The 14610-nt window shown below is 45.6% G+C and overlaps 1 protein-coding gene across 1 annotated transcript in view; it reads left to right on the plus strand.

Moving 5' to 3' along the window:
* TRIQK (triple QxxK/R motif containing) overlaps nucleotides 1-14610 on the plus strand; it is a 309552-nt gene that overhangs the window by 142800 nt on the left and 152142 nt on the right. Inside the window, exon 2 of the mRNA XM_085605283.1 lies at nucleotides 5764-5832. Coding sequence (XP_085461409.1) covers nucleotides 5772-5832 — 61 coding nt within the window. The 5' untranslated portion in view covers nucleotides 5764-5771. The remainder of the gene's footprint in view (nucleotides 1-5763; nucleotides 5833-14610) is intronic.

The raw sequence follows: 14610 nt of genomic DNA on the forward strand, positions 1-14610 counted from the left end.
CCCCTCACCAAGTGGGGACATTTCTTCGCTTAATTTGTGTATGAAGATTCAACTCTGCAACCACATAGAGAACTTCAACCTGCTAAACAAACACCAATCCGGCATCCGTCAAGGCCACAGTACCGAATCAGCACTCACCCACATAATGGATGACATTTTAAAAATGTTAGATCATAATGAATCGTGCCTATTGATACTCCTGGACCTAACGTCCGCTTTCGACATGGTTAAACACGGCAATCTACTGTCCCTACTTGAACGAAGGATGGGCCTAACCGGTCCAGTGTTACAATGGTTCACCTCCTTCCTAAGCAACAGAACCCAAAGAATCAAGATGAAGCAGTCATTATCTCAACCATCCATGGTCACCCTAGGAGTTCCACAGGGATCAGCACTATCGCCAATCCTTTTTAATCTACTCATGGAGCCCCTCGCCAATGCTCTGAATTCTGCAAACATTCTATATCACCCATATGCGGACAACACACAACTATATATGAAGGTCTCCTCACCAGATGACTTCATCTCCCTCAACGCCATTCTTCATAATACCCAAAGATGGCTCAATGGCAACCACCTCATTCTCAATGCCAAGAAAACTGAATTCCTCCTCATCTCCCCATCCAATCAAACACCCAAGATAGACTTATGGCTGAAGCATCTAACTTCCTTCAATTGCACCCCACACATCATTGACTCTGCAAAATCCCTGGGAGTCACCCTGGACAAGCATTTAAAAATGCAGGCGCAAATCTACAATGCCACCAAGGGAGCCAATTATCAGTTGAGTATCCTAAGGAATCTTAAGCCCTTCCTCCCACAGGATGATCTAAAAATGGCGGTACAAGCACTAGTACTACCGAGACTGGACTATGGAAGCACGACTCTATGCGGTCTTCCTAAATGTAAGCTAGCACCGCTCAGGGCATCACTTAACGCTGCGGCCAGGCTGGTCACCGGAATAAAAAGAAATAACCACATCACCCCGGCCTTGAAGGCTGTGAACTGGCTACTCTACGAGGCGAGAATACAACTAAAGATCGCCTGCATGACACATAAAGCCCTACATACCAACACCCCCAGCTATTTAGCACAAAAGCTGGAACGGTCGGGCGGATGCAGACATTTGCGTAACGCGAGCTCACTACTACTAAAACCCCAATCCTTCCACAAAAAGAGAACTGGGTGCAGAGCCTTCTCAGGTATCGCACCGAGGATCTGGAACACCCTTCCCCCAGATGTACGCAGAATCTCTTCCTTTGCCGCCTTCAAAAAAGAAGCGAAAATGTTTCTAATGAACAAATTAACATCCTAAAACTTTAACTTTCTGATGTCTTTTGCCACGGATTGTATCCAAACACCATTGTCTACCTCTTTTGTACTGTATGCGATTTCCGATTGTATGAAAAAAAAAAAGTGTGTGATAACAGTGTACTGTAAAGCACTCTGATACCCCCGTGGGTCATGTTCGCGCTATATAAAACTTTAATAAATAAATAATTAAAAAAAAATATTTATCCCACCACGCGTTTTACTTTTCATCAGCATATGTGGCGCTCGTATGCGGTACGTTGCTCCCGCGGTTGAAACCCAAACTGCTAATAATCACTGCGAGTATCCTGGTTTCCCGGAAGAACGGGCCGCACTCTTCACGGGTCACATTTACGTTTTTAAAGTTTTTTTATTTTCCTTATACGTCTAGCATCAAGTAGAATCTTTCGGCATTACAGATGATGTATTCCCGTATTCATCGTCTGTAATGCCGAAAGATTCTACTTGATGCTAGACGTATAAGGAAGATAAAAAACTTAAATGTGACCCGTGAAGAGTGCGGCCCGTTCTTCTGGGAAACCAGGATACTCGCAGTGATACATATATATATATATATATATTCACTGAAAAAACCATAGGTTTCACACACGTTATAGTTAGGAATTAGCATTTAAAAAACCTTGCAAATTCACTGAAAAAACCATAGGTTTCACACATGTTATAGTTAGCTGGACATTTTACTCATAAAAAACCAATGAAATTCCCCCGTTCTAGTTAGTGCAGGCAACTATAACTCACGCGACCGCAATCCTCTGCTGATGCTAATACTGTATTTAGACACTTATTTGCCCATGTCTTCTTCCATGAAATTTTAGCTATACATATATTACAAATATTTTTTTTTCATAAAGACACATATGTCATCAGCAGAGGATTGCGGTCGCGTGAGCACTAACTATAACGGGGGAATTTCATTGGTTTTTTATGAGTAAAATGTCCAGCTAACTATAACATGTGTGAAACCTATGGTTTTTTCAGTGAATTTGCAAGGTTTTTTAAATGCTAATTCCTAACTATAACGTGTGTGAAACCTATGTTTTTTTCAGTGAATTTGTACGTTTTTTTAAATGCGGAGTTACTTTACGCCGTTCGTGGCGTGCGCGCCCACTTAACGCAGTTCGTTCCGTGCGCGAACGGTGCGCTTCGCGCACCGTGCGCGCACAGTGAGCACGCGGTGCGCTTCGCGCACCGCGCGCCCACTTTACGCAGTTAGTGCCGTGCACGCACGGTGGGCACGCGGTGCGCTACGCGCACCGCGTGCCCACGTTACGCTGGATGGGCCATGTACGCACGATGCGCTTCGCGCACCGTCCGCACACGGAGGACATATTATGCGCTTCGTTGTGAAAGGTAATCTATTAAATGTTCTAATTATTGATAAGACATGCACAAAAGGTGCCCTGCGGGCACCTTTTGCTCACGGGGGGGGGTAATTGGGATCGTTTTTTTTTTAAATTAATTTTTAAGCGCAATCGGCGTTTTTTCAAAAAAAAAAAAAAAATTTGGGGCCTTGGGGGTTCTTTTGGGACACCTTAACCAAGGCTAGGTGGTTAGGATCTGTCTAGCCTGCCCCTTTACATGTTATCAAACTTTGTTTTTCCTCCCCCCCTCAGAATGCGAGAGAGAAAATGGCGGCCGCCACTTCCTGGTTTCGACCGATTCGAATGTTTACTAAGATCTAACAGCCAATCAGAATTGCGCTCGCGCACGGCACCGTACGCGTACGGTAAGCTTACGGTAAGCGCACCGTAAGCTGCCACAGATATATATATTGATTTAAATGCTATTTTCTCAGGAACTACTGAACAGATTTACACCAGACCTACAAAAGGCACTTCCTTGACCTGTAGACTACCTCTCTGCCAAATTTCAAGTAACTCTGTTCAGCCGTTCGGGCTGTAGCTGTGTCTAAAGGTCCTATGGAAAAATGCATGGGAAAAACGCGTTTTGGGACCCCCCTTTTTTCTCAGCCCCCGCTTGACGAATCCCCCAGAGACTTTCAGGGTAGGAGCGGAGCGTAGCGCCCCATTAGTTTTGAAAATTTCGCGAGGATTCGTCGACCGGCGCCAAAGTTATTCCAAATAGAATGTTGCGGTTTTCCTATGGAAACAGGGTCCTAACTATAACTACCTACTGGCGACCGCCAGTAGGTAATATATATATATATATGTATGTATGTATATATATGTATATATATGTATGTATATATATATATGTATGTATATATATGTATGTATGTATATATGTATGTATGTATGTATAAATGTATGTATGTATATATGCATGTATGTATGTATATATGTATGTATGTATGTATATATATATGTATGTATATATATATATATATATATATGTATGTGTATATATATTAAAAATGTTCTCCCTCTGAATGAAAGCGGAATCAGCACTCCGTAGGTTAGTTATCTGGCAAGTTTTTATTTTCAAACAAACATCAACGCCTATCGGCCGTTAACTCACAGCCTTTTTCGCGATGTCTGAGCCACATATAAAGTTCAATTTAAATGCAAAAGAACAACAGTACATGGGCATCAACATTGACAAAGAACAATTACATTCACACCAATGTAGGATCCAGGTTTACATTGCAAACATGGTGGCCATTTTAAAGCATGTTACTTATAGTTTCTCTAAATGCATTTTCAGTTAAAAGGACAGACAGTTCCTATTCAATTCCAACCTACTTCCACTTCTTTAATTATTTTTACATAATTTCTTATTGTATCTTTTATTTAAAGTGCATTACGTACATTTTATGAAAAACTTCTTTTGCCACCATAATTCTTTCTTGTAACTCCTCAGGCCTCATATATTCCATTACTACAAGTATCCAATTCTCTTTCATCAAAAATATTTTTCTCTCTAGAGTGCTAGTGCTCAATCATTGTAAAGTACTAGTGCTACAATCCACCAATCTTTAAAGTGCAATACTGATTCCCTAACTAAAGTGCATAGTCGTTCCTTATAAAACAGTTTCATATTAATAAACGAGTCCAACACTCCTTAGACAATAGGAACTAGTTGATATGTCCTATTCTATAAAGATGAATTATAAAACTTCCTTTTCTATAAAGTGCTAATTATTCAATTAGTGCTCATATGAATACTTGTAGTTGCATGATTCAAAAAAATCTATTTCTCCTATACAAAATTGTAAAATTTCATATGTAACTCTTAAGATGATAATAAGTTATGCGGCAAATCTTCACAATTCATAATTAATATAGGCATGTGTATAATTCCTCGTCCAGATTAAAACCATTCAGTTCTATAGCATCTAATTCAAGGATATAAAAAGTATCAAGTTTCCTCAGCTCTAGCTCTCTATCCCCACCTCTCCTTTTCTTAGGCACTTGTGCTATGCAGCTATATACCATGGATGTAGGGTCACGCTGCTATTTTTCATAGTGTCTCGCTATTGGGTAACTACTATCTTTGTTGAGGATAGCCCGTCTATGTTGTAAAATTCTCTTGTGAACTGGTAGGGTAGTGCTGCCACATACATTTTTCTACACGGCCATCTTAGAATATAAACTACAATACATGATTTGCATGATAAAACTCCTCTGATTTTAATGGTTTTATTAAAAACCGTTTGTAAAGATGTAAGGTGCCTCCTCGCCCATTCGAGTAACAACTCCTTGACCACACCTGAAAAGATATATATATCTTACCTCTGCAAGGAGTCGGGGGTTGCTTGTGTTCCGGTTCAGAGGAGACATGGCCCAGCAGTTTGGACTGCCATTGTTTTAATTAGAAATGGAGCATGGCTAGTTTGCTTAGAGTTGTAACCTGACTGAAGTGACAATGTGTGTGAAATAATATTGAACTAGAATTTAGACCAAAATAATTACCAGAAGCAATCCAACATCACTCTTTTGCTTTTCTCCTGTGTCCCAACTGAAGCGCATGGCTGCAATAGATCGCAGACCTGATTTAAAGTTTGGTAGATAGATTCTCTTATCACAGGGTCTTATTACAAGTGCTCTTGTAATAAGATGGACAGGATATCTGTCACATTTGTGACGGAGTACGTGTCTGCTGAACTCTAACTCAGGCCCAGAGATTGGCAGGTGCTGAGTGGCTGTGCTATGACGCCCAGAGGAGATGAGGGCAAGCCATCTGCTTTAGGAGACACCATTGCTTTTAGTGACTTATGTTACTGATGTGCTTACTATGACGTGTGACATACTCTTGAAAGGCATGTTTCATTAAGCCTTGGGATCTAAAATATAGAAAGCCTACAGAGCAAAATGACCTAGATAATAAATAAATGTTAGTTCTGTATTCCAGAATGAAAGTACAGGAATGCAGCAGGCCATATGTGTTTCCCTATAAATGAATATGGAAAGAACACAAGTCATAGTCTTTAGCAGTTATTGTACTTTAATAATCCTTTTTATTTCCTCGCAGTTGCCAGTATGGGTAGAAAGGATGTGTACACAGCAAGAGCTCCTGTTGAGCAATACCGTAAGCAAATAGGTAAGTAACCTTTTGTCATAAATGATAAATCTGTAGTATGACTCACTGAGTGATCCAAAAAAGCCCCAATCATCACTTAGACACTTCTTAGGTATTACTACAGACAGGTGTAGATGCTGGAAGACCTAGTGCTGTCAGTACTTTAAAAAATGCATATAAAAAGTAGTACAGAGGTAGTGCGCGTCTTCATCTATTGGTGCTCCCATCATTTTTAGGTCTAAGCCTACCAGACAGCATAGCTGTCTGGTATGCTGTCTGGTTTGCTAACGACATCTGGAGGGCATTCGGAAGGCTTCCCTGTGAATGCATATTGCCCATTGCTTACCAGTAGCTTTTTGGTTTGTAACTCACATTTTCTTGCTTTCTATCTGTTGGCTTTGTTTATTTTAGGCTGTCCATCTTGAGTTTGTCCCATCTCTTGCCCAAACCTAATTTACAATATCCTTTCCAGTGCTCCTTTTCTGTAAACAGGCCTTTAAATCATGTTCTTATCTTGTCACATTTGCTGTGCATTCAAAGACAGGGATCAACTGTCAGGCTTAGTCTTCATAGGGAGCATGATATTTCGTTTACTTTCTTTGACTTCAAAGTGAGAGGATTTATGTGACAATCTTGCTGACTACTGGGGGTAATTCTGAAGTTGGTGGAAACAAATATTTTAATACCAGAAAAATCAATACACTAGGTGATGACATTTTCACACATAATCGTTTTTGAGCTGTATAGTTTTATCAGTAAAACTGAATGTCTGTGCAAATGTAGAGTTCATTTCAATTGAAGTTGTGTTGTCTGTGGTGGCAGCGTGCTATCCCACCATGCATTCTCTACATTACCCCTCTCTACTCAAAAAGATTTACCAATGAAGTCTAACATATAGTACAGCACTTATCTTTGTCTCGGGAGCATTATCAGTTCTATGGTGCGAAGATCAAGGAAACAAGACCCCTTAGTTTCCTAAGGAAGTGAAAGAAACTTTCACAACAAACAATTACATGAAAGATTTGATCCGCACTCAGTAACATATAAAAAGAACAGTTCCATCCAATAATCGTATTTTGTATATTCCTTTATTCTTTTATTCTTTGAGTTATCATTTCTTTCTTCCTAGTAGCCAACGCGTTTCGTCCTATTTAAGGACTTCTTCAGGGCTATAAACACAAACAATAACCAATATTAAAATCATTTTGAAACAAAACGTATTAAATAATTTAAGTTCATATACATGATTGATATAGCAATTTAGTATAATTCTATTTTCAATACCTCATAAGTGTACCACACCAGGCACATGACTAACAACAGTAATAACTCGTATTTCATTGAAAGTCATAACATATGACAGTATGGGAAACTCATAGAGTACTGTCAAACATTAATGTGAAAATTGGAATATAAACAATTTCATAAACACACATTAAAAACATCACTTAGTATTTATCCAATGCATTTATAAACCATTGTAGAGAGACATATTCCATATCCATGTCCATCAGTCAAACCAGGGACAATCCCTGTGTGTATATATCATAGTATAGGGAGATCTAATGTTTCCTTGAAATATCTTTCTGGTTCATATTTCATATGGGCTACTTGGTCTCATGGCAAAACAGATAAGTTGTCCTCAATGTTATAATTTCAACAATTAAGTGATAAACACATTACTAGGAGGTCACATTTATAGCTACCTCATCTGTTGTCTTTCGGGTAGTTTTTGATCTCGTCTTCCTTTCATCCCCTCTACCTTGTGTTATTCTTTCTCTACGCCACTCTACTTTGCACAACTGTACTCTGCACCTACTCTGCCTGCACCACTCAACTCCACTGCACTCTACGCCACTCTGCTATACACCACTGCACTCTACAACCGTCTACTCTGCAACACTGCACTTTCTGCCACTGAACTCTACGCCACTCTGTTTATGCCACTGCACTATGACACTGCAATCTACTCTGCACCACTCTTCTCTACGCCACTCTGCCAATGCACTCTACGCCACTGCACTCTTAACCACTCTACTCTGCATCAGTCTACTCTATGCCACTGCACTGCAAACCAAAGCACTCCACTCTGCACTGCTCCACTCTACTGCACTCTATGCCAGTACACTATAAGCCACTTTAATCTTCTCTGCACCACTGCAGTCTATGATACTGCACTATACGGCACTCTACTCTATGCCACTCGCACTTTACACTGCTTCACTCTACTCTGAAATAATTTACTCCATGCCACTTTATTCCACCTGCACTATTCCACTTTATGCCACTCCTCTCAACTCTACTGCACTCTGTGCCAATGCACTCTGCACCACTTTACTCAAAACCAATATACACTGTCATTGCACTGAATGCCCCTAAACACTATTCTGCAGCACTCTACCCCATTGCACTCTATACCACTGCACTCTATGCCACTAAGCTCAACACTGCTGTGTTATACTCTGCACCACTATACTCTATGCCACTGCTCTCTGCACCTCTTTACTTTGCACCACTCTACACCACTGTACTCTACACCACTGTACTCTACTCTGCAACACTGCACCCTCCGCCACTTAACTATGTGCCACTCTACACTCTATGCCACTGCACTCCCAGCCACTTCACCACTCTACTGTATGCCACTGCACTCTACGCTACTCTTATCTACTGTGCACCACTGCACTCTATGCCACTGGACTCTGCACCTCTGTACTGTTCTCTGCACCACTGTACTGTATGCCAATGTACTCTACTTTACTATGCACCACTACAGTTTAAGCCCCTGTGATTTACACCAGTCAAGTCCAGGTCACTCCGCTACACTCTGCACCCCTCCACTCTACTCTGAAACAATGTACTCTACTCCACTGCTCTCTAAGCCCCTCTACCCTATGCTGCCACACACTACACACACTACTGTATGACATGCACTGTACGCCACTCTATTCTAAGACACTGCACTCTACCCAATATAGTCTACACCACGTCACTCAAAACATATGCACTTTATGCAACTTCACTCTATCAACTACTCTACACCGCTGTGCTCTAAGCCATTGCACACTATGCCACTTTACACCATTGCGTTCTACATCAATTACCTCTATGCCACTCTATTCTACTCTGCACCACTGTACTGTATGCCACTGCTCTCTACAGCACTCTACTCTGCAACACTCTGCCCCACTGAAGTCTGCACCAATGCACTCTAAGACACTCTACTCTGCAAGACTGCACTCTTTGCCACTGCACGCTACGCCACTCTACAGCAATGTGCACTACATCACTGCACTCTATGCCGCTCTATTCTACTTTGCACCATTGTACTGTTCACCTCTGCTCTCTTCAACACTCTACTTTGCAACACTCTACTCTACTGCACTCTTTGCCAATGCATTCTAAAACACTGCACTCTAAGATACTCTCCTCTGTGAGATTTGCTCCGCCACTGAAATCTACGCTATTCTGCACCATAGCACTCAACTCTACACCAATGCACTCCATGCCACTACACCTTATGCCACTGTAATCTACTCTGCACCACTGCACTCCATGCCACTGCCTTCTATGCCACTCTACACCTCCGTACTCTAACCTGCACCACTCCACTTTACCCTGCACCACTTCACTCCACTCTGAAAGAATCTACTCTATGCCACTGCACTCTAGGCCACTCTTCTCTTCCCGATGCTACTACACCCTGCACCACTCTACTCCTTTGCACACCACACCGCTGCAGTCTACACTGTGCCACTCCACTCTACTCTAATCTGCACCACTCAAACCTACACCACTGCACTCTACATCACTTTACTCTAAACCAAAGCACTATAAGCCTCTGCACTCTATGCCAATCTACTCTGCACCACTGTACTTTATGCCACTTCACTCTAGACTACTGTACTGCACACACCACTGACACTCTGCTTCATTAAAGTATAGTGCAGTCTACTCCACTCTATGCCACTCCACTCTACAATGCTCTACTCAACTCCCTCTATACAACTCCATGCCACTTTACTCCACTCTATTCTGTGACGCTGTCCTCCACTTCAGTACTTCATCCTACGCCACTGCACTCCATGACACTCCACTCTGACACTACTCCAGTCTACACCACTCTGTCATTCCACTTCACTACACTACTCCCCTCTATGCAACGCCACTCTACAACAATCTACTCCACTCTACAACACTCTGCTCTACGCTGCACCCTCCATGTCACTCCACTCTACACCACTTCACAACACTCTGTGCCATCCACTCTAACACACTACTCCAATCTGACATTGTATTCCACTCTACACACTCAACTCTATGACACTCTTCTCCCTCCACACCACTATACCTCTCCAGTCTATGCAACTCCACTTCACTCTACTTAACTGTACTCTTCATCACTCCATGACTCCCAACGCCACTCCATGCCACTCACTCTACTCCACACCACTCTCCTTTGCCCCCCTTACTTTTAGCAATGCTGAGCAACACCCATTCTGGTGTACAACATGCCTAAAACATATAGGCAAAGCCAATAACTCTTGCATAGGCGAGACCTATTGGCTTTGCCAATGCTTATTAAGGTTTGCTATTGATTGAATGCCCTGTCCTACAAGGTCATGGTATTTTGTGGCAAACTACGCTGTCCTATTACTGTTTCCATTAGGTTTTGTTGATGTGGATTCAAGTAGTCCTGGAAGTTGTTTGCTGTCCCACAAAACCATGCCATTTCATGGTAGGTTACATTATTCAGTTACTGTTCTCATTAGGTTTTGGTGCTGCGGGTACAATTAGTCTTAGCAGGTGCGGCCGCACTGATCGGAGGTGCTACCACTCCTCCCCTGCCCCGCCCCCTCACACAAAGCTGTGGGCGGAAGTAGAACATAAAATGATAATAACGTGAGTTGACATCATTTTGTTTTCACTGCAAAAAAACTGTGAGGTGACTCTCCTCCACCTTAGCAGAGGAGCCGCCACTGAGTCTCAGTAGTTTTTTGTTGTTGTGTCCCTCTGCTTCTTTTCATATCTTGCCCCCCGCCTTTCACACTCCCCTTCGTCCCGCCTCTCTCATTCTCCTCTACCATCTCACCTCTCTCACTCTCCTGTCTGCCATCCCACCTCTCTCACTCTCTTGTCTGCCATCTCACCTCCCTCACTCTCCTCTCTGCTATCCCACCTCTCTCACTCTCCTGTCTCCCAACCCACCTCTCCTGTCCTCAGCGGAAGAGCCGCCACTGAGTGTTAGTCGTTTTTTGGTGTTGTGTCCCACTGCTTCTTTTCATATCTTGGTCCCCCCATTTCTCACTCCCTGTTGTCCCACCTCTCTCGTTCTCCTCTCTGCCGTCCAACCTCTCTCGTTCTCCTGTCTGCCATCCCACCGCTCGCACCCTCCTCTGCCATCCCACGTCTCTCTTGCTCTCTATTCTGCCATCCCACTTCACTCACTCTCTTCTCTGCCTTTCCACTTCTCACACTCTCCTGTCTGCCATCTCACCTCTCTCAAACTCCTGTCTGCCATCCCACCTCTCAGCCTCTCCTGCTATCCCTCCTCTCTCACTCTCCTCTGTGCTATCCCACCTCTCTCGCTCTTCTCTCTGCCATCTCACCCCTCTCAAACTCCTGTCTGCCATCTCACCTCTCAGCCTCTCTTGCTATCCCACCTCTCTCACCCTCCTCTCTGCCATCCCACCACTCTCTCGCTCTCTTCTCTGCCATCCCACTTCACTCGCTCTCTTCTCTGCCATCCCACCTCTCACTGTCCTGTCTGCCATCCCACCTCTCTCACTCTCCTATCTGCCATCCCACCTCTCTCCTATCTGCCATCCCACCTCTCAAACTCACCTTCTATCCCACCTCCCTCACTCTCCTCTCTACCATCCCACCCCGCTCACTCTCCTGTATGCCAACCCACCTCTCTCACTCTCCTCTCTGCCATCCCTCCTCTCTCGTTCTTCTCTCTGCCATCCAACCTCTCTCGTTATCCTGTTTGCCATCCCATCTCTCTCACTCTCCTCTCTGCCATAAACCTCTCACTTTCCTGTCTGCCATCCATCCTCTCTCACTCTCCTGTCTGCCATCCCACCTATCTCACTTTCCTCTCTGCTATCCCACCTCTCACACTACTGTCTGCCATCCCACCTCTCTCACTCTCCTTTCTGCCACCCCACCTCTCTCATTCTTCTGTCTGCCATCCCACCTCTCTCACGCTCCTCTTTGCAATCCCGCCTCTCTCGCTCACCTCTCTGCCATCCCACCTCTCTCACGCTCATGTCTGCCATCCCACCTCTCACCCTCCTCTCGGTCATCCCACCTCTCTCGTTCTCCTCTCTGCCATACCACCTCTCTCTCCTCTCTGCCAACTCACCTCTCCTCTCTGCCATCCCACCTCTCTCACTCTCTTGTCTGCCATCCCACCTCTCTCACTCTCCTGTCTGCCATCCCACCTCTCAAACTCTCCTGCCATCCCACCTCTCTCGTTCTCCTATCTGCCGTCTCACCTCTCTTGTTCTCCTCTCTGCTATCCCACCTCTCTCGCTCTCTTCTCTGCCATCCCACCTCACTCACTCACCTGTCTGCCATCCCACCTATCAAACTCTCCTGCCATGCCACCTCTCGGTCTCCTCTCTGCCATCCAACCTCTCTTGTTCTCCTCTCTGCTATCCCACCTCTCTCGCTCACCTCTCTGCCATCCCACCTCTCACTCTCCTGTCTGCCATCCCACCTCTCAAACTTTCCTGTCATCCCACCTCTCTCACTCTCCTCTCTGCCATTCCACCTGGCTCACTCTCACTCTCCTGTCTGCCATCCCACCCCTCTCACTCTCCTGTCTGCCATCCCACCTCTCTCACTCTCCTGTCAGCCATCCCACCTCTCTCACTCTCCTGTCTGCCATCCCACCCACTCTCTCCTCTCTGCCATCCCTCCTCTCTCACTCGCCTCGGTGCTATCACACCTCTTTCGCTCTCCTCTCTGCCATCCCACCTCTCAAACTCTCCTGCCATCCCACCTCTCTTGTTCTCCTCTCTGCCATCCCACCTCTCTCGTTCTCCTCTCTGCCATCCCACCTCTCAAACTCTCCTGCCATCCCACCTCTCTTGTTCTCCTCTCTGCTATCCCACCTCTCTCGCGCTCCTCTTTGCTATCCCATCTCTCTCCTCTTTGGCATCCCACCTCTCTCACTCTCCTGTCTGCCATCCCACCTCTCTCTCTCTCCTGTCTGCCATTCTACCTCTCTCACTCTCCAGGCTGCCTACCCACCTCTCTCGTTCTCCTCTCTGCCATCCCACCTCTCTCGTTCTCCTCTCTGCCATCCCACCTCTCACTCTCCTGTCTGCCATCCCACCTCTCAAACCTTCCTGGCATCACACCTCTCTCACTCTCTGCTCTGCCATTCCACCTCTCTCACTTTCCTGTCTGCCATACCACCCCTCTCACTCTCCTGTCTGCCATCCCACCTCTCTCACTCTCCTGTCTGCCATCCCACCTCTCTCACTCTCCTGTCAGCCATCCCACCTCTCTCACTCTCCTGTCTGCCATCCCACCTCTCTCTCTCCTCTCTGCCATCCCTCCTCTCTCACTCGCCTCGGTGCTATCCCACCTCTCTCGCTCTCCTCTCTGCCATCCCACCTCTCTCGTTCTCCTCTCTGCCATCCCGCCTCTCGTGTTCTCCTCTCTGCTATCCCACCTCTCTTGCGCTCCTCTCTGCTATCCCACCTCTCTCCTCTCTGCCATCCCACCTCTCTCGTTCTCCTCTCTGCCATCCCACCTCTCAAATTCTCCTGCCATCCCACCTCTCTCGTTCTCCTCTCTGCCATCCCACCTCTCTTGTTCTCCTCTCTGCTATCCCACCTCTCTTGCTCTCTTCTCTGCAATCTCACCTCTCACTCTCCTGTCTGCCATCTCTCCTCTCTCGTTCTCCTGTCTCCCATTCCACCTCTCTTGTTCTCCTCTCTGCCATCCCAACTCTCTTGTTCTCCTCTCCGCTATCCCACCTCTCTCGCTCTCTTCTCTGCCATCCCATCTCACTCCCTCTCCTGTCTGTCATCCCACCTCTCTCACTCTCCTCTCTGCCATCCCACCTCTCTCCTCTCTGCCATCTCATCTCTCTCACTCTCCTGTCTGCCATCCCACCTCTCTCTCTCCTGTCTGCCATTCCACCTATCTCACTCTCCTGTCTGCCTACCCACCTATCTCACTTCTCTCTGCCATCCCATCTCTCTCACTCTCCTCTCTGTCATACCACCTCTCACTCTCCTGTCTGCCATCCCTCCTCTCTCGTTCTCCTGTCTCCCATTCCACCTCTCTATCACTCCTTTCTGCCATCCCTCCTCTCTCACTCTCCTCTGTGCTATCCCACCTCTCTGGCTCTTCTCTCTGCCATCCCACCTCTCTCGTTTTCCTCTCTGCCATCCCACCTCTCTCGCTCTTCTCTGCCATCCCACCTCTCTCGCGCTCCTGTCTGCCATCCCACCTCTCTCGCTCTCCTCTCTGCTATCCCACCTCTCATTCTCCTCTCTGCCATCCAACCACTCTCGTTATCCTGTTTGCTATCCCATCTCTCTCACTCTCCTCTCTGCCATCCAACCTCTCACTCTCCTGTCTGCCATCCCTCCCCTCTCACTCTCCTGTCTGCCATCCCACCTGTCTCACGCTCCTCTCTGTCATCCCACTTCTCTCGTTCTCGCCTGTGCCATCCCACCTCTCTCACTCTCCTCTCTGCTATCCCACCTCTCGCACTCCTGTCTGCCATCCCATCTCTCTCACTCTTCTTTCTGCCACCCCACCTCTCTCATTCTT

The sequence above is a fragment of the Triturus cristatus genome, chromosome 5_1, assembly GCF_964204655.1.
Source record: "Triturus cristatus chromosome 5_1, aTriCri1.1, whole genome shotgun sequence".
In the NCBI taxonomy this organism is placed as follows: Eukaryota; Metazoa; Chordata; class Amphibia; order Caudata; family Salamandridae; genus Triturus; species Triturus cristatus.